A 24,715-nucleotide genomic window follows, 5' to 3' on the forward strand; every position below is an offset into this window, starting at 1 on the left:
GTGGGGTTTATTTTGTTGGTATATATGATTGGATGTATTACGGACACATCACAAACGCTTGTGCGATTAAATTCCTTTATTTATTACAAATCCTGGGTTATGGTACAGTCTGTAGATAGTCAAATCATATTTGATTTCAGGTGGTGCGACAGTTTCCCCTGTTCTGTGTCTGCAGATCTAGCAGGACTTCAGTAGACTGTGGAGGAGACTGGAGGAGAGAGAAGGGCAGTGGGTTACACACACAATTCTTGCAAAATGGCTTGCAGCAGATCACCCTAACACATAGCAACATGATTACACAAGGATGGCATGTTGCGTAATACCAATGTTGGTTTTTATACTCATAGGTTTACTGTCTGAGCAGATATAGGTTTACTGTCCAACCCTACTCCTGGAGATCAACCTCTTCATTAGGTTTGTACCTACAGGAAGGTAACTCCAGTGTCTCCCTACAGGAAGGTAACTCCAGTGTCTCCCTACAGGAAGGTAACTCCAGTGTCTCCCTACAGGAAGGTAACTCCAGTGTCTCCCTACAGGAAGGTAACTCCAGTGTCTCCCTACAGGAAGGTAACTCCAGTGTCTCCCTACAGGAGCGTGATCTACAGTAGAGGAGGTGTGGCTATACTCACGTGCGCTACTGCTCAGGCTTGACATGTGGCTGCTCCCTCCGAATGAGCTGGCTCCACCTCCTAGTCCCCCTCCGAATGAGCTGGCTCCACCTCCTAGTCCCCCTCCGAACCCACCACCCCCTCCTAACGCTCCTCCGTACCCACCACCACCACCACCCAGTCCTCCGTACCCACCACCACCACCCAGGCCTCCGAACCCACCACCCAACCCTCCTCCTAGCCCCCCTCCCAGACCACCGTAACCCCCGCCAAAACCTCCTCCCAATCCGTATCCTCCACCCAGACCTCCACCACCCCCTCCTCCTCCAAGGGCTAGACCTCCACCGGTCGCTGTCTTGGACATGTGCACCGTCACGCCCCCACCTGAGTTGATCCTGGAACACAGAGAAGCACAGGAAGGAAGTCACCACTGGTTGGACCTGGAAAAGGACCGCAAAATGACCAAAGGGGTTAGCATGTGTGTTTTGGATGGAAAAGGACCGAAAAATGACCAAAGGGGTTAGCATGTGTGTTTTGGATGGAAAAGGACCGAAAAATGACCAAAGGGGTTAGCATGTGTGTTTTGGATGGAAAAGGACCGAAAAATGACCAATGGGGTTAGCATGTGTGTTTTGGATGGAAAAGGACCGAAAAATGACCAAAGGGGTTAGCGTGTGTGTTTTGGATGGAAAAGGACCGAAAAATGACCAAAGGGGTTAACATGAGGTATTTGGATGGAAAAGGACCGCAAAATGACCAAAGGGGTTAGCATGTGTGTTTTGGATGGAAAGGGACCGCAAAATGACCAAAGAGGTTAGCATGTGTGTTTTGGATGGAAAAGGACCGCAATATGACCAAAGGGGTTAGCATGTGTGTTTTGGATGGAAAAGGACCACAAAATGACCAAAGGGGTTAGCATGTGTGTTTTGGATGGAAAAGGACCGAAAAATGACCAAAGGGGTTAACATGAGGTATTTGGATGGAAAACGACCGAAAAATGACCAAAGGGGTTAGCATGTGTGTTTTGGATGGAAAAGGACCGAAAAATGACCAAAGGGGTTAGCATGTGTGTTTTGGATGGAAAAGGACCGAAAAATGACCAATGGGGTTAGCATGTGTGTTTTGGATGGAAAAGGACCGCAATATGACCAAAGGGGTTAGCATGTGTGTTTTGGATGGAAAAGGACCGAAAAATGACCAAAGGGGTTAACATGAGGTATTTGGATGGAAAACGACCGAAAAATGACCAAAGGGGTTAGCATGTGTGTTTTGGATGGAAAAGGACCGAAAAATGACCAAAGGGGTTAGCATGTGTGTTTTGGATGGAAAAGGACCGAAAAATGACCAAAGGGGTTAGCATGTGTGTTTTGGATGGAAAAGGACCGAAAAATGACCAAAGGGGTTAGCATGTGTGTTTTGGATGGAAAAGGACCAAAAAATGACCAATGGGGTTAGCATGTGTGTTTTGGATGGAAAAGGACCGAAAAATGACCAAAGGGGTTAGCATGTGTGTTTTGGATGGAAAAGGACCACAAAATGACCAAAGGGGTTAGCATGTGTGTTTTGGATGGAAAAGGACCGAAAAATGACCAATGGGGTTAGCATGTGTGTTTTGGATGGAAAAGGACCGAAAAATGACCAAAGGGGTTAACATGAGGTATTTGGATGGAAAAGGACCGAAAAATGACCAAAGGGGTTAGCATGTGTGTTTTGGATGGAAAAGGACCGAAAAATGACCAAAGGGGTTAGCATGTGTGTTTTGGATGGAAAAGGACCGAAAAATGACCAAAGGGGTTAACATGAGGTATTTGGATGGAAAAGGACCGCAAAATGACCAAAGGGGTTAGCATGTGTGTTTTGGATGGAAAAGGACCGCAAAATGACCAAAGAGGTTAGCATGTGTGTTTTGGATGGAAAAGGACCGCAATATGACCAAAGGGGTTAGCATGTGTGTTTTGGATGGAAAAGGACCACAAAATGACCAAAGGGGTTAGCATGTGTGTTTTGGATGGAAAAGGACCACAAAATGACCAAAGGGGTTAACATGAGGTATTTGGATGGAAAACGACCGAAAAATGACCAAAGGGGTTAGCATGTGTGTTTTGGATGGAAAAGGACCGAAAAATGACCAAAGGGGTTAGCAGGGTTTCCCGCGGCACTTTTCAGTTAAGGAGGCCTCAAGCAACACACGCCTGCCGCCTTAACTACGTTGAAAAAAAAACGATATCCGCCGTTGTCCTGTTTTCTCCATTCCAAACCGTGTCCGTGACCAACGCCAGTCTTCCTTCTCTTAGTCTATCGCACAAACTAGCCCCCCCCCCCCCCCCGTGTGTGTGTGTGTGCTGGGGGGTACAGGGGTGTGTGTGCATGCTGGAGGACTACTCTGTCACCAGCAGCAGGTTAACAGGTCACCACTCACCTTCTCTCTTCGCTGTCTAGAAGTTTCTTGTACGCTGTGATCTCCACATCCAGGGACATTTTGCTGGCCAGCAGCTCCTGGTACTCTTGTCCGTAATGGGTGATTTGCTTTGTGGAAATACAGAAATGAACGTTTGAAAATATTGTTTGCGATCCCAGTCATTCAGGTCTCAGACTAAACGTCAGAAGACATGAACAGATGTTTACCTTTACATTTAGTCAATTAGCAGAGGCTCTTAGCCAACAGTCGACTTACAGTAAATACAGGGACATTCCCCCCGAGGAGGGAAGTGTCTTGCCCAAAGACATGTCTTTTTGCACAGCCAGGAATCGAACCGGCAACCTTCTGATTAATAGCCTGATTCTCTAACCGCTCAGCCATCTGACTCCCCATGTTAATGAGTGTGTGACGCGTGGTGTGCTACCTTGCGGATGTCGTCCAGCTGGGACCGGAGGGTGAGCAGCTGCTCATGGTAGGTCTCTGAGTGGGACGAGGAGTGAGACTCGGCCTCCTCCACTTGGGACTCCATCTGGATGTTCTGCAAGAAAGTCAGGAGGCACTTAGTGACGTCTGCGTCACCTGGGGCGAGCGGCGGACCAACGTGAAAATAAAGATTCCGATTTATCGACCAAGGATTTTTGTTTAGTTTAGGAAAGTGTCGTTTGGCTCGTTGAGCTCAATAATCTTACATAAATATTTCATATCATTTTAACAGTTGTGAGAATCAGAGAGGGGTGAGGAGGGACCTACCAGGGATTTGAGTCTGTCGATCTCTCTCTGAACTGAGTCGATCTGGAGCTTGTAGACTCGCAGCTCCTCCTTGGACTGAGTGAGGCTCTGGTTGCTGGGCTGGGACGACAGCGACATCATGGAAATCTGAGAGAGATTCGGAGATGGAGGGGAAGTTAGCCAGCGTGAATGAGCTCATTATGAAGTTTGTGTTTGTGAGTGAGCCTGAGAGAATTAACGGATCGATTACACATTTGTTTCTCTTCTCATGTATCTAATTTGGGTACATTATTACGTGTTTGCCCCCCTTCACGGGAGTTTGACTGCTGTACTTAAACCAGCCACCAGGAGGCGGCAGACACACAGGATTGCGTGGACCTGAAATGAGCAGTCACTCAGAGAGGATGGATCATCCACTGTGGGTTCGATGACAAAGGGTGGACATTGTGACGTCTAATTTTGGCTCAGAATCAATATTTACTTGAGGCAGGTATACCTGTATGAATGACTGTAGCGGTGAAAGCGATGCTAAGACGTAAACAGGTCTGGCTGCTGGACACTTAAGGGAGCGTTAATGGGATCCTTGACGACTGCATGTCGACAGTGGAAAAATCAATTTATCCCTGGGGATAAATAATCCATTCCTCCATTCATCAATCCATCCCTCCGTTCATACATCCATCCCTTCATTTCCCTCCCTCCCTCCTTCCCTCCCTCCCTCTCCCTCCCCCCCCCCCCTCCCTCCCTCCCACGTACGCTGTCCTGTACAGAGAGCAGAGCATCCTGCTTGCTGCGCTGGGCCAGGGCCTCGTAGTGGGACTTGACGTCTGCCAGGGCCGAGGTCAGGTCCTGGGCCTGAGCCGTGTTGTCCACGGAGATGGAGAAGGCCGACTTCACACTGCCTGTCACGATGTTCCTCACCTCCTTCACTTTCTGACAGAGCACAGCCAACAGGACGTGTGTTAACACAGGAAACGCACTGTCCTCCCAGCAAACTAGGAAAGCAAGCTTTTCCTTGGGGATACTGTGAGGCTTAAAATGAACTTGTGCTTTCTCAAGTCATTACACTGTTTATACACAGTTATGGTAGCCTTATCATCTTGCAAGGTATGTGTCCTTTCAATCACACTCTGACTACTTACGGAAAATATTGATGCTGGTCACAGAGTAAACATAAATACCTGTTTTAGAACGAGTCACAGACCTGGGGAAGTGAATTGCTAATTGTGGTGAAAACTGTCAAATGTGTGCAGATTTTCCACTGTGATTGTCGTTTGTATGTGTGTGAGGTGACTGGGGCCTAGTGCCTAGTGGTGAAAGCTGCCTCCCAGATTGTCTGAATCTCCATAATTGATGGAGAGACATTTTAATGTAGCACAGAAGGGAGGGGGGGGGGCGCGTCCGAGGAGACAAACAGAATGGAGAAAAATGTCCTGATCTGCAACTGCAGTGAACACTACAAGCCACACATACAGAAATATAACTGACACCACAAAACCTGACTGAGGCTAGTTAATATTAGAGTAGATGGTGACAGTGATGAGACTCACAGCATCGTACACCTGCTTGGAGAGAGAGATCTGGTCCTCCAGTCCGCCGATGCTGGTCTGCAGCTCGAAGATGCTCAGGTACAGGTGGTCCACCTCCTGTGAACAGCCAGGTGATATCAGCAGCCAGGTGAGAACAGCAGCCAGGTGAGAACAGCAGCCAGGTGAGAACAGCAGCCAGGTGATATCAGCAGCCAGGTGAGAACAGCAGCCAGGTGAGAACAGCAGTCAGGTGAGAACAGCAGCCAGGTGAGAACAGCAGTCAAGTGAGAACAGCAGCCAGGTGAGAACAGCAGCCAGGTGAGAACAGCAGTCAGGTGAGAACAGCAGCCAGGTGAGAACAGCAGCCACGTGAGAACGTGAGCCAGGTGAGAACAGCAGCCAGGTGAGAACAGCAGCTAGGTGAGCCTGCCGGCCCTGTTCGCTGGTTAGGAGGTTTGACAAGCACAACCCCTCGAGAACACCCTACTGACTCTTACTCTAAACTCGTCTGTAAAGACATTGAGAAGTCAATCAAAATAACAGGTCATGCTAACTATTTATTTTGTTTCCAACACAATGAAAATTTAGTAATGCTGATTCTTTTTTCCCTCCTTGACACATGCATACCTCCTTCAGGGTGGTCCAGTCAATCTCCAGGGACTTGGTCTGTGCCGCTTCCTCTTCGTACCTGACGGTGTCAAGTCATGTTACAGCACCTTTCATGTGTTCAGTATGTGTGTTTTGGATGAATTTACCAAAGGGGTTACTATGTGTGTTTTGGGAAATTCACCAAAGGGGTTACTTTGTGTGTTTTGGGAAATTTACCAAAGGGGTTAGTATGTGTGTTTTGGGAAATTTCCCAAAGGGGTTAGTATGTGTGTTTTGGGAAATTTACCAAAGGGGTTAGTATGTGTGTTTTGGGAGATGTATCAAAGGGGGTTAGTAAGTGTGTCTTGGATGAAATTACCAAAGGGGTTAGTATGTGTGTTTTGGGTAATTTACCAAAGGGGTTAGTATGTGTGTTTTGGAAAATTTATCAAGGGGGTTAGTATGTGTGTTTTGGGAGATGTATCAAAGGGGGTTAGTATGTGTGTCTTGGATGAAATTACCAAAGGGGTTAGTATGTGTGTTTTGGATGAATTTACCAAAGGGGTTACTATGTGTGTTTTGGGAAATTCACCAAAGGGGTTAATATGTGTGTCTTGGATGAAATTACCAAAGGGGTTAGTATGTGTGTTTTGGGAAATTTACCAAAGGGGTTAGTATGTGTGTTTTGGGAGATGTATCAAAGGGGGTTAGTATGTGTGTCTTGGATGAAATTACCAAAGGGGTTAGTATGTGTGTTTTGGGTAATTTACCAAAGGGGTTAGTATGTGTGTTTTGGAAAATTTATCAAGGGGGTTAGTATGTGTGTTTTGGGAAATTTACCAAAGGGGTTAGTATGTGTGTCTTGGATGAAATTACCAAAGGGGTTAGTATGTGTGTTTTGGAAAATTTATCAAGGGGGTTAGTATGTGTGTTTTGGGAAATTTACCAAAGGGGTTTAGAATGTGTGTTTTGGGAAATGTATCAAAGGGGTTAGTATGTGTGTTTTGGGAAATTTACCAAAGGGGGTTACTATGTGTGTTTTGGGAAATTTACCAAAGGGGTTAGTATGTGTGTTTTGGGAAATTTACCAAAGGGGTTAGTATGTGTGTTTTGGGACATTTACCAAAGGGGTTAGTATGTGTGTTTTGGGAAATGTACCAAAGGGGTTTGTATGTGTGTTTTGGGAAATGTATCAAAGAGGTTAGTATGTGTGTTTTGGGAAATTTACCAAAGGGGTTAGTATGTGTGTTTTGGGAAATGTATCAAAAGGGTTAGTATGTGTGTTTTGGGTAATTTACCAAAGGGGTTAGTATGTGTGTTTTGGATGAAATTACCAAAGGGGTTAGTATGTGTGTTTTGGATGAAATTACCAAAGGGGTTAGTATGTGTGTTTTGGGAAATTTACCAAAGGGGTTAGTATGTGTGTTTTGGGAAATTTACCAAAGGGGTTAGTATGTGTGTTTTGGGAAATTTACCAAAGGCGTTAGTATGTGTGTATTGGGAAATTTACCAAAGGGGTTAGTATGTGTGTTTTGGTACATTTACCAAAGGCGTTAGTATGTGTGTATTGGGAAATTTACCAAAGGGGTTAGTGTGTGTGTTTTGGGGCGAATCACCCCCCAACATGTATTCACTTGGTGTTGTTACATTAGAGTGATATGCTTTGACCTTGTTTGGTATCTGTGGTATTATGGGATTATTAGTGGCAGCCTAGAGCATTTGACTGCAGATCTAGGTTCAAACCACCCCTGCGCCCCACCTGCTCTGGACGTCGTCGATCACGCTCCTGTAGTGCTCGATCTCAGCGATGATAGACTCCTTGGTGGCCGACAGGCTGTCGATTTGGGTCTTGTAGGTGCCGATGGCGGAGGTGAGGAGGATGGAGGTGCTAGCCGGCCCACCTTGTTCCGGGTTGGTGAACATCGAAATCTTGGCCTTCAGAACGGCGTTCTGTTGCTCCAGAGACCGCGCCTGAAGGGGGGAGAGAAGAAGAAGAGTCGATGAATAAGTAGGCCTAGTATAGACCTTTTTTAGAATGTAAAAAATAACAGATCAGTTTAGAACGTAAGGCCCTTAACTACATCTGGCTGGCGCCTTTCGTACATTGGTCGCTAGTTACGCTACCATATAGGCTAATTAACATGACGAGCGCATATTGCCATCCATTAACTGGCTGTGAAAAGCAGCGATACATCGAATTGTGTACCCTGCCCGACCCACTGGATCAGAAGGTTATTTATTTAAGGCTATAATCCCTTGACTGTTGCGCAAATTTATTTCAGTGGCCTAGTCAGGACACATCGCCACTGATGCTGTCAACATCAAAACAATCTTTCGCGCGTCTGAAACCGGAAGCTTTCAAGGGCCCGACTTAACAAACGAAGATTGTTGATCAAAAAAGGTCTAGTGCATTGATCCAGTGAAGTGAAAGTGGATTTTCAACCTTTAACGATGTTGAACCTGTGGCATTTGAATGAGGCTGGTCGACTTTATTGGATATTGACTCAATCGTGAATCACACAGCTAGTCTGTTGGAACCTACAAGCACGGTAGTGATTTGAGCAACAAGCCGCCGCAATAAATCAAAAGCTAAAGACAACGTTTCCTGGATATCACTGTCTTCACTGGGTTTAGATTGAAGGAGGGGGGGGGGGGGGGGGGGGGGGGGGGGGGGTATAAATTATGCATGGATCAATCAGCATATTAAATACAGTACCTTCACAAGTTAGAGTAGCCTAGATCAGATCCAGATGAGACCGGAAGCAGAGTGTGATCAACAGAGAAATGATCCACAACATAATGTGGATTGTGTGAGAAAATGTCCCTATTGGTGTGAGATTTTTTTTAAATTATAGCGCACGTACAAATATTGAAACGCTTGCTTGTCGAAGACTGCTATGCTAGGTATGGAATCTTAGCTTTAGCCTACTTTGTGTGCGCACTTTTAGTACGTTCAACATGGAGAAAAGTGTCGGCTAAATGATTACTTAAAACTAACGCCAGTGCATTTGAAAAAGCGCACAAGAATGACAGTGTTCCAATGTGTCCACATTGGGAGAAAAAGTAAATATGCCCCTGCTACGGCCAACGAGAGAGTCCTCCGCGTTAGCCAAGGTGTGTCACAGAGCGAGCCAAGGTGGTGCGGTACCTTGTCGATGAAGGTGGCAAACTTGTCGTTGAGGACCTGCAGCTCCTCCTTCTCCTTCAGTCGGGTGACCTGTACGGTGTCGAGCGAGGGCAGCGAGGGATCCACGCTGGGCACGGGGCTGACGCCAGCATCCACCGTGGTGCTGGAGCCCAGGAAGGAGGGGTTGAAGCCGTAGCTGCCGATCTTGAAAACCCGGCCGCCAAGACGAGCCCTGAGAGGGGCGACCCCAGCCCTGAAGGCTGCTCGGCCGCCCCCGCCGCCCATGCCCAGACCAAGACCCCCTCCTCCGCCCATGCCCAGACCAAGACCCCCTCCTCCGCCCATGCCCAGACCAAGACCCCCTCCTCCGCCCATGCCCAGACCAAGACCCCCTCCTCCGCCCATGCCCAGACCAAGACCCCCTCCTCCTCCCATGCCCAGACCAAGACCCCCTCCTCCTCCCATGCCCAGACCAAGACCCCCTCCACCACCTCCTCCACCACCACCCATCCCCAGCCCCAGTCCAAGGCCTCCCCCCAGCCCACCTCCTGCTCTCATCCCCAGCCCCGCGCCTCCTCCCAGGCCAAAGGACCTAGAGAGAGCAGCTCCTGCACCACCTCCTCCTCCTCCACCCAGACTCCTCCCGGAGAAGAGCCTGTTGCCTCCGTACGTGGCTCCGAACCTCACTGCTCCTCCACTGATCTTCAGGTTAGTCTCTGCCATGTTAGCCTCCTGGTGCTTTCCTCACAGGCAGACCCACTGCAGGCCCGCACTGGCTTATATACCCTCACACAGCTGTCCCTGGAGGGGGGGGGAGGGAGGAGAGAGCTTGCTCACTACCTGAGGGCTAACCACGTTCTGCCCACATCCAGCAGGTGTGGCAGGGCAGCAGCAGGACAGCGTTTGCCTGACAGGCCGACAGCTCCACACTCAGCCCACAGGTCCTGGAGTGGTTTAGAATGTGTTTTTACAACCCTGTGCATTCCTTTAGGATGCTTGTGGGCTCAGATAAGAGTCGGTGCTGGAGGGGGGGGGGGGGGAGCTAATATGGAAGTCTCTTCTTCCAAGGTATACTTGACTAAACTTTATTTTTTGGTTGATTGACGGGCTGGTTTTAATGTTATCTCATGGGGCTGTGCAATCGAACGCTCCTCTCAGAGATTGCGAAGCTTGGTTTGACAGATTAGCTCATCAATCATTCCCAGTTGCTTCGCCAGTGGCGGGCAGGTGAATATTTTATTCATACTGCTGCAATCCCTCTAGGCAGCAAGGCTTTGGAAAGAAGCATCTGGAAGATGCTGCCACGTTGCAACGGAACACAAGTTCACAGGACGGCTCTGGAGAACATCCACTGATCTCTCCTCCTCCAGCCGGGCTCGTCTCCCTCCAATCCAGGCTTCTCCATCGCTACGCTGCACACCCTGGGGACCACAGTCTTAACCCGTTAGCTTGTGTGACCTTTCCAGAGTCAATACTGAAGCTTTATTGGTGTGTGTGTGCCCCGCCCCCGCCCCCCCTGAGGTCCCTGGGGAGACAGTGGACTGCGTTCTAAGAGCCCCACTAGCAGAGCAGTTAGCTGGATGCCTGCCAGAGGCAAGGCCCCAGTCCCTGTGGCTGTTTGAGGAGACAGTTAGGAACACTCTCTCCTGGCTCCTGGCCAACACTGGTATCCCTGTGGAGGAGGAGCCACCGTTCAGTCCTCTGAGGTGATTTAACCCGGGCTCAGACTAGATTAGTCCTAATATCATCCAGGCTATCGAGGGACATTCTAGTCTTCTTAGAGTTATGTTACTGAAAGCACTAGGAAAACATGGACGACAAACATAAAAACTATAAATAGACATATATCCTTATCTATATAAACACACAACTGAAATAATAAGGTATTATCACATTAAAGTAACCAAAACAGCCCACAGTGATTAAAAACAAGACTATTCTGTTAGATGCAAAATAGCACAAGATATGCCTATTATTGACCAAATCCCATTTGAACTCAACAATAAATAATAAGAAAATGCTTCTTTTTTTTCTCAATGATTCCTAGTTTATTACATTTCAGAGGATACATCATAAATACTTAAAATGCTTAGGGCTCAATTTGACCGAAGGTCCTAACGGGAGATAACGACCTATAGAGGAAGTAACACGTGCTACCTAGCGGTCTTAACAGGCGTTAGGGAGAAGACATGAGTGTACTTTCAACTACTACCAAAAATAAGCAATTTGAAGAAAAATATCGGAACTTACAGTAATTGCAGCACCTCTATGCAGCAGCACTACCTTATAAGACCACAGTACGATTGAAACCTTGCTATAGAGTGGCAGAACTTTCACTACATTTTACATTAAATGTACTTCCACCCATTAGAAGCATGATAAAAGGCAAATGATTTATACATAAAGCAAAGCTGTAGTGTTTGGGGACGGTGGGGTGAAGGGGATTTTCACAGGTTCTTTAAGGAATTATCAGAAGAATAAAATAAAATAAATTCGTAAATATAAAGTAATGGGCTGCTTACTGGAAGGATACTCGTTTACATAGGCCGTGAAAATACTTAAAGACGAGTTTCAATAAACATCAACACAAAATATTGTGTAAGAGGCACATTAATAAGCGGGAGGAAAATGGATCTACATTTCAGCACCTCGGAGAGCATGCACGTTGTCCAGCCCTCGCGCCAGGTCTAGAAATGTCAACCTTTCGTTCATTTACATCATAACAAATTGTCCGTTGCTGAAGTCATTCCACGACGGTATACTAATAGACTGACGTACTCTACTTTTATACAACATTTACAGATTTGGCACGGATCGATTCCCTCGAAATGTTCGTGAACGTTTCAGCAGGCTCTCTGTTCCTGGAGGTCACGGGGTCTTCATTGTGCCATATTGCTTTTCTTAATTCCAAGTGGATGACAGAGAGCTTCTTTCAGTCCGTTTCCCCTGAAATAAAACGTGAATATTTGGTGTATCTACAGTTCCGTTTCCCGGTTCCGACTGCAGCCTTATCAAGACGAGATGACAGCTTCCAGTGGTCCGTCTCCTTGTTCGATGTGTGGGATATCTAATTTAGCTGCATTCTTTGCTGGAGGCGGGCCAGCAGACTCTTCAATGAGACAACTGGTATTTTGATCACATTTCTGGATGACCGGGGAGAGCGGCCGGTGCCCCTTATCTCTAGCCGCGGGCCGGACAATGATACACGGTCTTGTTGTCTCCCGCTTCCCCATGGAGGACACGGGGCTGCGGCTGTCGCGCTCGTATTCCTCTTGGGCACGTTGAATCTTCCTCTTCCTCATCCTCCTCTTGTGGAAGTGGAATGTAGCCAGAGAGACGAATATGATCCCTACAATCATGGTCACGAGCACGATAAGCGCAAACGTCGAGGAAAAAGGTGGGAAGAATCGCTCCATCTGGTCCATGCAAGTGCCGTTAGTTTGGGAAGCCCCGCCGTAGGAGAACAGCGGTACGGAGAACCCGTCACCCTCGGAGGTCTCGGCCGTCATTTTGATTTGACTTGTTTTCTCTTCGGGTGAATCTGTGTCCTTTTCCAAGAAATTCAGTGAGAAGGGGGGAAATGTTGCAAACACCTCGGTTGTCCCATTAGTTTGCCTAAATGACAAATTCAGACCTCGATGTGATTAGCAAAATGCTACATTTAGATATGCCAATTGTGTGAGAAGACTAGGCTATGTCTTTGCCCGTAGGGTATAACCATTCAAGGCACGCCCGATTGAATGATTTAAATAATTGAATTCGCTATTAGGCGCGGGTAAGTGCGCGTCGTTTAGAGAGATAACAACAAACTCATGGCTCTAATGAACACAAACATTGACTACGTCTAGCTGTACACCAGAAATACTTACTTATTAACGTTTGGGTAGTTGTGTAGGTTTTATAAATACATAGCCTATTTGCCTAAGGCAAATGTTCGAGAATAAACGCAACGGACTTTTGGAGACTCGATGAGGCTATGTGAACAATACGTGCTAAACAAAGGGTTACAGGGAGGCAAAGACATAGGAACAGTCCTAATGTTGAATGTCAATGTATTCATTTGGGCAAGAAATAACATGCATCTATTTCGTATCCAATGTTCGAACTTACCTGGTGAAATTGTCAGCGCAAGTCGCTTCTGTAGAAGGTCCGGCCGGACTAGAGAGAGACAGGACCGAGGAGAATTCTCCTGAATTGCAATGACGTATACACACTGCGAAAGCTTTCCCCTGTCCAAACACACACACACAAACACACTATAGAAGCAGCAAGTCTGTGTGTCCGACACTCACCACCTTTACCTGCTTTCACACGAATAACAAAACAAATAGGCCCTATATATATTTATAGGCTAATGAAAATACACGCAAATATAACACTAATGACAGTGGCCCATTGTAGAAGTGAAACGGAGGTATTCTATAGCTATATGCACATCGGTTCCCACGTAAAAAAGCCTAGTAATTTTTCTGCGCGCGCACATCGCCACAGCACGCGGAGGAAAGGAGCTGTTCCAGCACCGGTGCTGAATACAAACAGTCTGTTCCACTACGTGCGTTTGAGTGCAGGCTCGTGCTGCCGTGCATACACAAGCAGTGAGATCCATTTAAAGGATTCAGTTAAGTGGCCTTTTCTAAATGCGCCTTGATCTCAAAAGAACGCAGTTAGTTCAAACGTAAAATGCGTTTCGGTCTGATGATGTGATGAATGCGTGGACGGCTTTGTGAGTGTCTTTTACTTAATCATGTAAGCTATGTTTTTTTGTTTGTTGGGCGCAGTAATTATAGTCAACAGATTTGATGATTAATGGCAACCTAAAACAAAAACACCATAACAAGCCAGTCTACCCCCATGCCCAAAGCATAGACGACAGTCTTCACCAGCTGCAGCGTCAGGTGTGGGAACGTGGCTGTAACCCCTGAACGGTGTTCCGGCTCTCAGCTCCGCCAGTAGAACATGCAATGCAAGAGTGTCGAGGGTAAGAGGGCCTCATCAAAAATGAATCATTCTCTCCTCCTCTCAGCTGCTCTTCAGACGGAACAGGTTGAATTCTCCCTTTCACCTGAGATGAGTAATCCAGGCGAGAGCGAGCACACGTTCTGCTCAGTTCAACATCATGTACTTTAGTTTATATATGAGCCGTTAGTCCGGCGCCATGTAGTTTCCCCGGCGCGAGGAGGGCCGCCTCAGATACTGCACGTTAAGAGTTCCCCTGTTAAATCAGTCAGAGGGACTCATTGGTGCAAGAGAAAGATGTTCGCTAAAGAGTCGCTTCTAGCAACTTTTAAAGTGTTACCATCACAAACTTGAATATACTATAAAAGTTTTTTGTTTGATCATTTCTGTGTCTTTTAAAGGTCAGCTTCCCACCCACAGCAGATAGGTCATCGACTGGGGTCACAAGATGAGCCCTGACACAGGCTGAACACAGAGCCTTACAAAGAGATGTTTATATCATAGACCCAAACACATGGATCCGTTCCACTTGAGGCTTGAATCCTTCTCAACTCAGCAGATCAAAACAGAACCCCAACATGACCACAGCTCGTCTGCTCCAGGCCCCAGTGAAGCTATCCTGTTATTAACCAGAGGACCGAGGCACCTCTGTCCAGTCGACAGAGGTGCAAGTCGACTCGTTAACAGCCGATAGTTCCACCTTGAAGGAGACGAGACAGGTTACTGCAGGGACTCCAGCCCAGAACGACATCGACCCAGAAAACAAACCTAGAAGCAATGTCCTCTTATTGTTGTCTAACGACCTGGGAAAGGGCGATAACTACATCTACCATCACAGTTGATTTTTTTTGTCCTTCTCCATTCTCTCCTGTAATACAGACATGAACCATCCTCACTCAGATTGACTCATCAGTCCCAGTGCATTATGGGAAGCAGTAGTCCTGGGGGTGGCGTTTTACAGAGCCATGGGGAACATTACCTGTTCTTACAATGAGACGCCATCAGAACGCCATCATCACGCTGAGAGAACCTTCTGGAAGACGGACTGGCCCTGGTGAAGAGAACGTTAGGAGGATGATGAAGCTGGCAGATCTGCCACCGCCGCAGCGACGCTGCACCCACAGGAGACCAGGGGAAATACAGAAACATTTCTACAACAAAGAGACAGATACTTTATTGTAGGGAGAGGGAGGGATGCATATATACTTTATTGATCCAGAGGGAAAGAGTATTGTAAGGAAAATAGATATTTCAACATAGTTACGTTATAACTATGGCATAAGAAAACAAACTAGAATTACCCAAACATTCCTGAGGTTGTTCATGTTTGTGACTTCACATCTGAAACTCCTCCAGTCTCCCTGACCTGTCCAAGGTGCTTTGTGAACAAACAGCTACGCCTGATAGATGACTGGAGGTCATCTACAAATCCACAGAACAAAGGAAGTAGCTTAATCTCTCACCCAGCCAGGTCCTTCACGCATAAACAACCCTCATCAGCCACATTCAGCACAGCCTGAGAAGGGAGACTATGTCTGTTTGGGAACTTTGATAAGGTCATCGTTAAAGATAGTGCTTTCTACTCCCCTCTCTCCTCCTCTCCTTTCTCTCTCCTCTGTCTATAATTATGTAGATTTAGTTGGAGGACAGACAGAGGACACTCTGTAATCCAGCGTTTCCCAGAATCCCTCCCGCCAGACCAGGAGGACGAAGGAGTCCTTTCCAAGTTTGTCTTCTGGCTCGGAGGCGGAGCTCTGTGCTTTAGCACAGGCCACCAAGAGGACACAACTCAAAATCATTATGCAAAGCATCCCAACCACATATTACAGTCTTCCATAACAGCTATCTGGAGAGAACTTCACTGAAATGAGGTTGGGTGAAAATGTAGTCATTATTATTATGTTTTAATATTTTGTTTGCTATTTTCCAAAGGGTGCCAGAATCGTTCTTCACATCGCACGACTAGACATTTCCATACATCTCTGAATGGCCCTGCGGCTGAAATGATACGATTACAATGACAAAAAGTCAATTTTCGTCAGCAGGGCAACAATAGTGCTTCCGCACCTTCTATTTAGAGAGTGCATTACTGTAAAATGGCTGTGTGGATGAGGGCACTGATGCTGTCTGCTGAACAGCCACGCCACAGACTGTAGATGTGCTGTAGGGAGGAGAGAAAGAGAGAACGAGGAAGGTAATGTAGTGATTTAGGGTTTGTTTCTAGGTTAGTTTAGGATTAAAATAGCTTACAAATAGCTTTTGGGTCCCTTCAGTCCCATGACAATAACAGATCGCAAATGTAGTCAGGATCATTTACCTTTTCCAGGTTCCAATTTGATGTCGTTGCAAATAAACCAGGAGAAAAATAAATATGATACAAATACAAAGTACTCCAGAGAAGATGGTAAAACACTTCCAAGTTACATTTTCTTAAGTGAGTTGGGATTCAGGGAGACAGGATAATGGAGAGCAGCTTTCCCTGCCACCCTGCTGGCATCCCAGCTCCCTTCAATTAAGTTACGCCCATCACAAGCACGGCCTCCGCCCATGTAATCTCACAACATGAAGTGTCCGAGGATCAGGAGGGCTGGAGGCTGTTGTTCCTCTGGCCTCCAGCCAGCCCCGGCCTCCTGCCAGCCCCGGCCTTCCGCCAGCCAGACCTCAGACGACTTCAAACCCCCTTCCTCCCCGGGAGGTACACAGAGGAGAGCAACACAGATGCCAATAAGCCTAATGGAACTTCTGGATACATCCTGTCACCAACTGGGGCCCTTGTCCCTTGAGGGAGGGAAAGGAAGAGAGAGAGATGACAACATGAAATACATCTTTCTGAGGTGGAAGTCTCCTTGTTTAGTTTGTGTTTGTTGATCCACATCGTTTAGGAAATGGAGCACTCTTCTAGTTTGAGTGAAATGACAGCCAGATTTGAAAATGGCAAGCTACAACAAATAGAATGAAGTGTAGCACACACAAACACGCACACAGACACACACACAGGAAGGAGATGTAGTTGTATCCAGATGGTGCCTGGGAGTATTACATTGACGTTCCTGGCATCAAGGATGCAGTTTCTCTTTTTTAACCATCAGAAGAGAAAGTTGTTTGAGTCGGTCCGAGGCTGGACTGGCCTGCAGCCAGAGGGGAGGCTCTGACAAAGACAGAAATGTCATCAAACAGAGAGGGCAAGTGAGAGAGGTGAGGAAGCAGTGCTGGTAGGGAAACAATGTGATGGACAAGGAAGAGAGAGGAAGAAAGAGAGCAAGGAAGAGGGAGGGAGAGAGGGAAAGAGAGAAACAGAGTGTAAGGAAAAGAGAGAAAATGCCCGAGTCTGCAAGCAGAAATAAACCACATAAAAAAAACCCTGACAGAAGACAGATTCTGGGAGCAGAGAAAAGAAGAGATGTTCATTCTGCCAGTGTCTCTCTGGTCTCTCCCGTGAGGCGCACAGAGACCCCCCCCCCTTCTGCAGACACAGCAGGGGGGTAGAGAATCAAGATGTCACTTCCTGTCTAGAGCTCGCCAGAAGGTATTTACAATCTCTGAAATGAAACAGCTTCAAATGAGTTGAGGGCTTTGTAGAAGTACAGAACCTGCAGACAAAGAGAGGAGGTTGGATTACTCCAAGGAGAGATGTGTTTTCCGAGCTGTTGTATAACAGTAACTGTTATACATGTGACTTGGAACAAGGTGTGGAATAGAGCCAATGCTAATAGATGGTGAAGAAATGTGCCTTCCAGTCTTCAAACAAAAGGGTCGTTACTAGCAGAGCCCAGAACCAGCACAACAACCGTGGTTGCAAACTATTAACAACTTTGAGACTAATTCAAGGAACCGTGGGGTGCACACTGATGACACGGCCACTGCAGCAACACTTTCAGCATGAAGAATACTTGTTTACTTTGAGACAATCATAGTAAAACCCACTCACTTGTAACTATGATAATAACAGTTTATTTGAAATATGATAGGGTTCTCTTCACGGGGGATGAAACATCTTGGATCAACACAAGACGACATGACTTTGGGGGAAAACACTAAAAACAAACTGAAGTTGGTATTAACTGTCTCCTAGCTCCGGTTGCCCAGGAGATGTAAGACCAGCTCCTCGTCCTCAGCCAATGAGAGACCAGTGTCCAGAGGCTGGCCAGCTGATTGGCTGCCCTGATCCTTGGCTCTCTTCCTGCTTCCTGTCGGCGGCTCCTCCTCTTCCTCTGCGCTGGAGTCGCTGTGGTGGCGTTTCCGGGTGGCGGCAGCAAGGCTTGAGATGAGACAAGAGGAGGAGGAAGAGGAGGGAGGGTTAACTGGTTCCTGAAGTTGACAGGAGTTAAGGCCCGTTTACAGCAAGGACGAGACAGAACTATGACTGTAAAGATTTGTGTCCACACCAACCTCGACCTCGCAATGTTCAGCTCGGCGTAAAGAGAACATATTTCAACCCAAAACAACAAACAAAACATTAAGCGCCCCCAAGCCCCCATAAGAACATACATCGATCTGAACTTCACAGACAGTATAGTACTCCCCTTGGCGTCGTGCCTAACAACTCCCCTTACCTGTTCTAAAATCAGCGCAAAACACGGCCTCTTGGGGCTTATTGCTTAAATATCATAGTGCATCCATCTGGTACTTACAGAGTCCACATCCACATACTGTACTGTCTGTGAAGTTCAGCTTCACAGACATAATATTTAGCTATTCTAAAACTGTTACTACAAATATTTGATATGGTTTCATAAATAAAAAACAGAACCAAAATAGTTTAATAATAAACCGTCATTCTTCCGCCACTACAAAGTATAGTTCCTACATAAATCGTTGCCACGCAACAGCCAGATGGACACCTTTGGCGTCTTTTTTTATTTGAAATATTCAATGCGCAGTAATATGGAATGTTAAAGAATGTTATGAGGACAACCTGTAAGGTTATGCTGGATTTTACAACGGCATAGAACGCGATAGAGCCAATCACAATCAAGGATGGGAACAACCAGTTTTAGAATTGTATTTTAACAGCAGATATACATGTCCAAGACACATTTCCTTCGGGACAATAAAGTCCATCTCACCTTATAAGGTCAAATGTCTAACAGCAGAAATGGATCGCTTCCAGACGGTTTCATACCTGCTTTGTTGTTCCTCTTCAGAATCAGAGGGAACCTTGTCCGGGTCAGGCAGCGTACTGGGGTCAAACTCCTCTCCACCAGACAGATACGCCACCACCTCCTCCTCATCCTCCTCATCATCATCATCATCCTCCCCAGACTTCTGGAGAGAGAAACAAACAGGAGCAGAAACAACCATGATAAGATGTTGGGATTTGTCAGACAGGAGTGAGGCCACAGTGGGGTGAGGCCAGAGAGGGGTGAGGCCAGAGAGGAGTGAGGCCAGAGAGGGGTGAGGCCAGAGAGGGGTGAGGCCAGAGAGGAGTGAGGCCAGAGAGGGGTGAGGCCAGAGAGGGGTGAGGCCAGAGAGGGGTGAGGCCAGAGAGGGATGAGGCCAGAGAGGGGTGAGGCCAGAGAGGGATGAGGCCAGAGAGGAGTGAGGCCAGAGAGGGGTGAGGCCAGAGAGGGGTGAGGCCAGAGAGGGGTGAGGCCAGAGAGGGGTGAGGCCACAGTGGGGGTGAGGCCAGAGAGGGGTGAGGCCAGAGAGGGGTGAGGCCAGAGAGGAGTGAGGCCAGAGAGGGGTGAGGCCAGAGAGGAGTGAGGCCAGAGAGGGGTGAGGCAAGATAGGGGTGAGGCCAGAGAGGGGTGAGGCCAGAGAGGAGTGAGGCCAGAGAGGAGTGAGGCCAGAGAGGAGTGAGGCCATGTCTATGTTTAACAGGATCAGGTGACTGGTTATCACTGGGGACGATAATCCCCTTGTGCTGCTGGGCCTTCACATAGGCAGTGTTAAACACGGTGGCAGTTGGCAACACGGTCACTAACCGAATCAGAACAGAAGGGGTTGAAACTCCCGGCAAGTAACGTATGGCTTCTGATGTTCCCCGTCCAAATTACTGGATGATATCTTTCAAAGAAAAACATCTAGCAAGCTTGCCAAGCTACAGTGAATTAAACCCTCAAATGAACAGAGATGAAATACCATCGCTCCTGGGCTGGAAGCACTGCAGCTCAGGTCTAAACAAATGGCAAGCAAGGAAAGCTAGCAGGAAAACCAAAAAAGGTTAAGGAAATATGACATGAGGCGAATATCCAAGCAAGTCTGGAGTGTGGACCTGGTGAAAACAGCAGAGAGGAAGTGAAAACAGCAGAGAGGAAGTGAAAACAGCAGAGAGGAAGTGAAAACAGCAGAGAGGAAGTGAAAACAGCAGAGAGGAAGTGAAAACAGCGGTCTGACAGGTATAGAGACTACAGGCACAGAGAAACTACAGGTGTAAAGAAACTACAGGTATAGGGAAACTATAGGTATAGAAAGACTACAGGTATGGTTGACACACTGTTTTAACTGCCTAAACACTGCAAAAAAAAACCTATGCCTTCCAACTCTGTGCTCTGGTCTTGAATCCACAAAGGAAAAGAGAGAATGGGTGGAGGAGGGCTGAGAGAGAGAGAGGGAGGGGAGAAGGAGAGTGATGGGGGGAGAGAGAGGGAGGGGAGAGAGAGAGCGATGGGGGGAGAGGGAGGGAGGGGAGAGAGAGAGAGATGGGGGGGAAAGAGAGAGAGGGGAGAGAGAGAGGGAGGGGAGAGAGAGAGCGATGGGGGGAGAGAGAGGGAGGGGAGAGAGAGAGAGATGGGGGGGAAAGAGAGAGAGGGGAGAGAGAGAGGGAGGGGAGAGAGAGAGATATAATTGATCTACTTAAAATGGATGAAACTGCCCAGTGGAACGCTCGTGTTAATGAGCTTTGGATCCTGAACCAGTGAGCGGTCATCTCTAGGAGGATCTGGGACAGAGGCAGGGGAGATTTCTCTGTGGACCTCTTTAATGAGCCCCCTTCCCTGTTTGTTCCACATTTCTGGGTCCCTCGTATCAAACCTATGTGTTAAACTACTCGTCTGCCCTAGTCCAGCCTTGACAGGCAACAAGGATTCAGGAAGGCTGTGGGGAGATTAAAAGGAACATTGCAGGTTTTACTGACAGGAAGAAAAAAAACGACAAACTTGACCAGAAAACAGCCTGTTGAGGGTTGAACTGCAAGTTGCTCGGTTTCAAATAATTGTAAAGAGCCGATATTTCCACACGAAACCAAGGTGTGTTCTGGAAGAAACAGCTCCTTCTATTCAATATTTCTTAATGGAAGAGAAGTTTGATGACCCAGATAGCCTGTTCAATACCAACTGCTTCATTCCAGGGGGATTTGTAGAAATTAAAGCTGGCTGCTGCTGAGGAAAGGGCAAGATACAACACATGCTTCCCTCTTTAAATCCCAAACGGACACTCGGATTCTCTAAAAGAAAGTAGGTACACGGATATAGACACAGTCTAGCACTTCTGTTAATTCCAGTGAGATCCATCAGAAATATAATTAAAGAACAAACTATAAGCCTAGTTTATAAGTTTTAAAACATTTATAAGTTTATAACTTCAGAAGGAGTCTGATGGCTGAGCGCTGAGGGAGTCGGGCTAGTAATCAGAAGGTTGCCGGATCGATTCCCCGCCGTGTCAAATGAAGTTGTGTCCTTGGGCAAGGCACTTCACCCTACTTGCCTCGGGGGGAATGTCCCCATACTTACTGTAAATCGTTCTGGATAAAAGCGTCTGCTAAAAATGACTAAATGTAAATAACTGACAGTTGTAACTAAATCCCACATTCACAAACCTTCACCAACATTTCCAAACCACACAGGGAGGGTGGAGAGAGTCTCTGTACTGAATGTTGGAACAGACAATCACCTTCATGCCTTATTGCAAGGGAGGGAATCTCAGTGTTCAGGAGTGTGTGAGCTAGCATGTGGGTGAGTGTTATAAACCAATCTGGACACCGTGCTTTTGTGCAATTCATTTGAAATTCTGCTGACAGAGACTTGCGGTAAGACGGGCTCCTGTCCTCGTGAGCAGAATAAAGACAGCAGGGCCGAACCTCCACAGACACTTGAAGAAATCTGAACCCAGAAATGAAGACTGGGGACTGGGGAGGGGGAGTCGATGATACTGCTTCAAAACATAACCATGGCAAGTTCCCAACCATGACCACTGAGTGTAGAGGACATCATTATCAGAGCATCTACACCAATTACACTGTTTTTTTTCAGCACTGTTGTGTAAATGTGACGGTTGTTAGCAGTCCTCGTGCATTGTGTCTGTGTATGCAACAGACATGGTCTTGCAAGTTCCGTCAGAGACCGCGTTCATCCTTCACCGAGCATCGAACACGCCATCTCTGACTTCCCAAGCGCCACCACTACCAGCTACGCCAAAGAAAAACTAGCTATTCATTGACGCGGGTGGCCTGTTACATACTTGAGGAGTGAGTTTCACCGATTCACACTGGCTACATAAACACACATCTTCTCCCTGATATCCCAGACATTGTTTTACATAGATGGGTCTCATATTAAGATTAAAGAATGGTGTCCTTCCAGAGCTAAGATCGTTGTAGCTTGCGGTCTGTGATTGGTCAGTGGGCAGTCACTGACAGAGCTTAGGAGATGTGACCTGAGACACAGGCCTTACTAAACAGCTGCGTTTCCGTAGAAACAGAAAACCATCTAGCAAACTAGAGGCACGGATGAAAGAGAAACTAACAATACTTTCAATAATCTTACAGGAAAAAAACCTGCAAACCTGCGAGATGGCAGGTATCAGTTCCTGCATTAGAGACCTGGATTAGTCTGCTAACCAATCTTATACCTACAGACCTGAGCTAGTCATCTAAATATATACCAACAGGCTTTCTCCCTGCACTAGTCAGCTAACCTAATAACTACCCCCCCCCCCTTCCAATCCATCACTATAGATTAAGATGTCCCCAACTTCCTCACACACACGTCCAGTAGCGGAGACACACACACACACACACACACACATAACCCTGATGTAGTCAAAGGCTGGCGCTAGTGTGGAATGACTCCAGCCAGCACTATACAACCAATGAATATTTAAAATAACTCCTTTAATCACTTAGCATTTAGGAGAGCTGAAGACACGTGTGATGCCTTAAACCACCCAGCATGAATATTTCACCATGCATAGTTCTTCATCCTGGGTCTTTCATATCCGCCTATTCATATTTCATATGACAGTGAACTGTTTTAGCATGTACACCATTACAGAGCTAGGGCTGGGAACTCACTAACATCAAGGTCATCTGAGTACACCAATTAAAACTAAGCGACTGAGTATTAGAAAAGCGCTATAAAAAAAAAGAATTATTATTATTATTAAAACTGGTGCACTTGAACTATGGCAGAGTTCAATTCCTTCAAATAGTTTACAGGTTAGCTGATTTTTTTGGGGGGACTGGACTGAATGTCCTGGAGGGACCGTTATGGGCTCTGAAGGAGAGTCGTTAAGTCCTGCTCTGTCACGTTGAGGCCATGAAAGGGAGAGGGGATTTGGTGAAATGAGTTGATCGCCTGCATATTCTGGGGAAGGAATTCTGACATTAACATACAGCTCTCTCAAGTACGTTTATCAAATCTCTTCAGGCCTCAGAGTGATGAAGTGTCATTTTAGTGCTTCGTCTTCTAACAGTCTGACTGGCGAGCTCACTGGCCCAGACAAGACGAGGGGGATATTTATTAAGGAGCCGTTTGAATTTTCGAACTGCGCAAATGAGTAATAATAAAACCTTATTTAATATGGATTAAAGGGTGTTTAATGTTTTGAGGAAAAGTGTTTGGTGACTTTTGGGGGTTTACGGTACAAGTGTTTGACTGACCACTGAGCTACCATGAGAAGTAGGGCCTATGCACTTCTGATCCCTGATCTGCTGCCGTGGTACTATATACAAGCACTAATCGTCCATCGCTTTGGATAAAAGCGTCGGCCAAATGAATAAAATGCCACGTAAAACGTACGAGCACTGTAGGAGAAGCAGCCTGATTGTGGATGCTGGAGACAGGCTGGCGTGTCTTCAGAAGATATGGCCCTCTCCTGCAGCCGCGGCAAGGCATCGATCCCGTGATTAATCGCTCCGTCGCCGCCCCTGCATTAGCATACGTTAGCTCTGGAGCAGGTGGCGACAGAACGGCCATGACAGCTGCCATCTTGAAGCTGCGGACGGGTATTCTGGAATGGATGACAGACTAGTCTCTCCATCACTTCAACCCTGCCAGTGATGTGACTGTTGGAGACGACTTCTCCAGAGGGACCACGTAGAAACACAAGGGATTGGGAATTGGAGCGCTGCCCCCCCAAAAATACTAAAAATATCAGCAAACCTGACTTTTAAAGGGCGACGCGCGTTGTTCTGTCCGACTGGTGACAAGCAGAGCTAGGGTGCTCTTCTGGCTAGTCACTAATACAGTTCTACTGAGGCAGGAGTGAGCCTAGTCAAATGCCATCTGTCCAACTGCAAGGGCTTTGTTGAATCCCTCTTGGTCTGGGGAGATCTGTATTTAGAGGAGTGGGCTGAGCGGTATTCCACCTGCTCCCACTGGTGTTATAATCAGCTTCACTCAAATGTCACCCAGCTAAGTAAGCTAGCTGGCTTCCACAGGCCTGGTTAACAAACACTTTGGTCTGTGCTGGAATGATAAGAGGCGGCCATTGTCTCATACAGCAGTCGCTAAGTCTCTAGTTTGGGCATTATGTTGGAAAATGAAAGCGCATGAGATCCGCCTGGTTTAAACCAAACTTCATTCCACATGGAAGGAATGTT

The 24,715-nt window shown here is 47.0% G+C and overlaps 3 protein-coding genes across 8 annotated transcripts in view; all 3 read right to left on the bottom strand.

Moving 5' to 3' along the window:
- Positions 1-61: 61 nt before the first annotated feature.
- si:dkey-183i3.5 (uncharacterized protein LOC566445 homolog) lies at positions 62-9,768 on the bottom strand. Its single transcript, XM_047043260.1, has 11 exons — positions 9,468-9,768; positions 9,022-9,305; positions 7,633-7,844; positions 5,913-5,973; positions 5,307-5,402; positions 4,513-4,689; positions 3,778-3,903; positions 3,452-3,565; positions 3,028-3,134; positions 630-1,003; positions 62-208 (listed from the first exon to the last, which is right to left on the bottom strand). Exons 1-11 carry the CDS (start codon positions 9,721-9,723, stop codon positions 189-191), a joined length of 1,827 nt encoding a protein of 608 aa, XP_046899216.1. The 5' UTR covers positions 9,724-9,768; the 3' UTR covers positions 62-188.
- A 1,270-nt stretch (positions 9,769-11,038) lies between these two features.
- LOC124482689 (uncharacterized protein C11orf87 homolog) lies at positions 11,039-13,195 on the bottom strand. Its single transcript, XM_047043152.1, has 2 exons — positions 13,111-13,195; positions 11,039-12,615 (listed from the first exon to the last, which is right to left on the bottom strand). Exon 2 carries the CDS (start codon positions 12,507-12,509, stop codon positions 12,012-12,014), a length of 498 nt encoding a protein of 165 aa, XP_046899108.1. The 5' UTR covers positions 12,510-12,615; positions 13,111-13,195; the 3' UTR covers positions 11,039-12,011.
- ddx10 (DEAD (Asp-Glu-Ala-Asp) box polypeptide 10) overlaps positions 13,146-24,715 on the bottom strand; it is a 36,694-nt gene continuing 25,124 nt past the window's right edge. Inside the window, exons 17-22 of one of the 6 annotated variants that reach the window (XM_047043151.1) lie at positions 19,079-19,221; positions 16,274-18,214; positions 16,047-16,117; positions 15,258-15,378; positions 14,936-15,107; positions 13,146-13,229 (exon numbers count right to left, since the gene is read on the bottom strand). In XM_047043151.1, coding sequence (XP_046899107.1) covers positions 18,025-18,214; positions 19,079-19,221 — 333 coding nt within the window. In that variant the 3' untranslated portion in view covers positions 13,146-13,229; positions 14,936-15,107; positions 15,258-15,378; positions 16,047-16,117; positions 16,274-18,024. Of the gene's footprint in view, positions 13,230-14,935; positions 15,108-15,257; positions 18,215-19,078; positions 19,222-24,715 lie in introns of all 6 variants that reach the window. The other 5 variants (XM_047043146.1, XM_047043149.1, XM_047043147.1 and 2 more) reach the window with 5 other exon arrangements.

Source organism: Hypomesus transpacificus, chromosome 20 (genome assembly GCF_021917145.1).
Source record: "Hypomesus transpacificus isolate Combined female chromosome 20, fHypTra1, whole genome shotgun sequence".
NCBI classification, from domain to species: Eukaryota; Metazoa; Chordata; class Actinopteri; order Osmeriformes; family Osmeridae; genus Hypomesus; species Hypomesus transpacificus.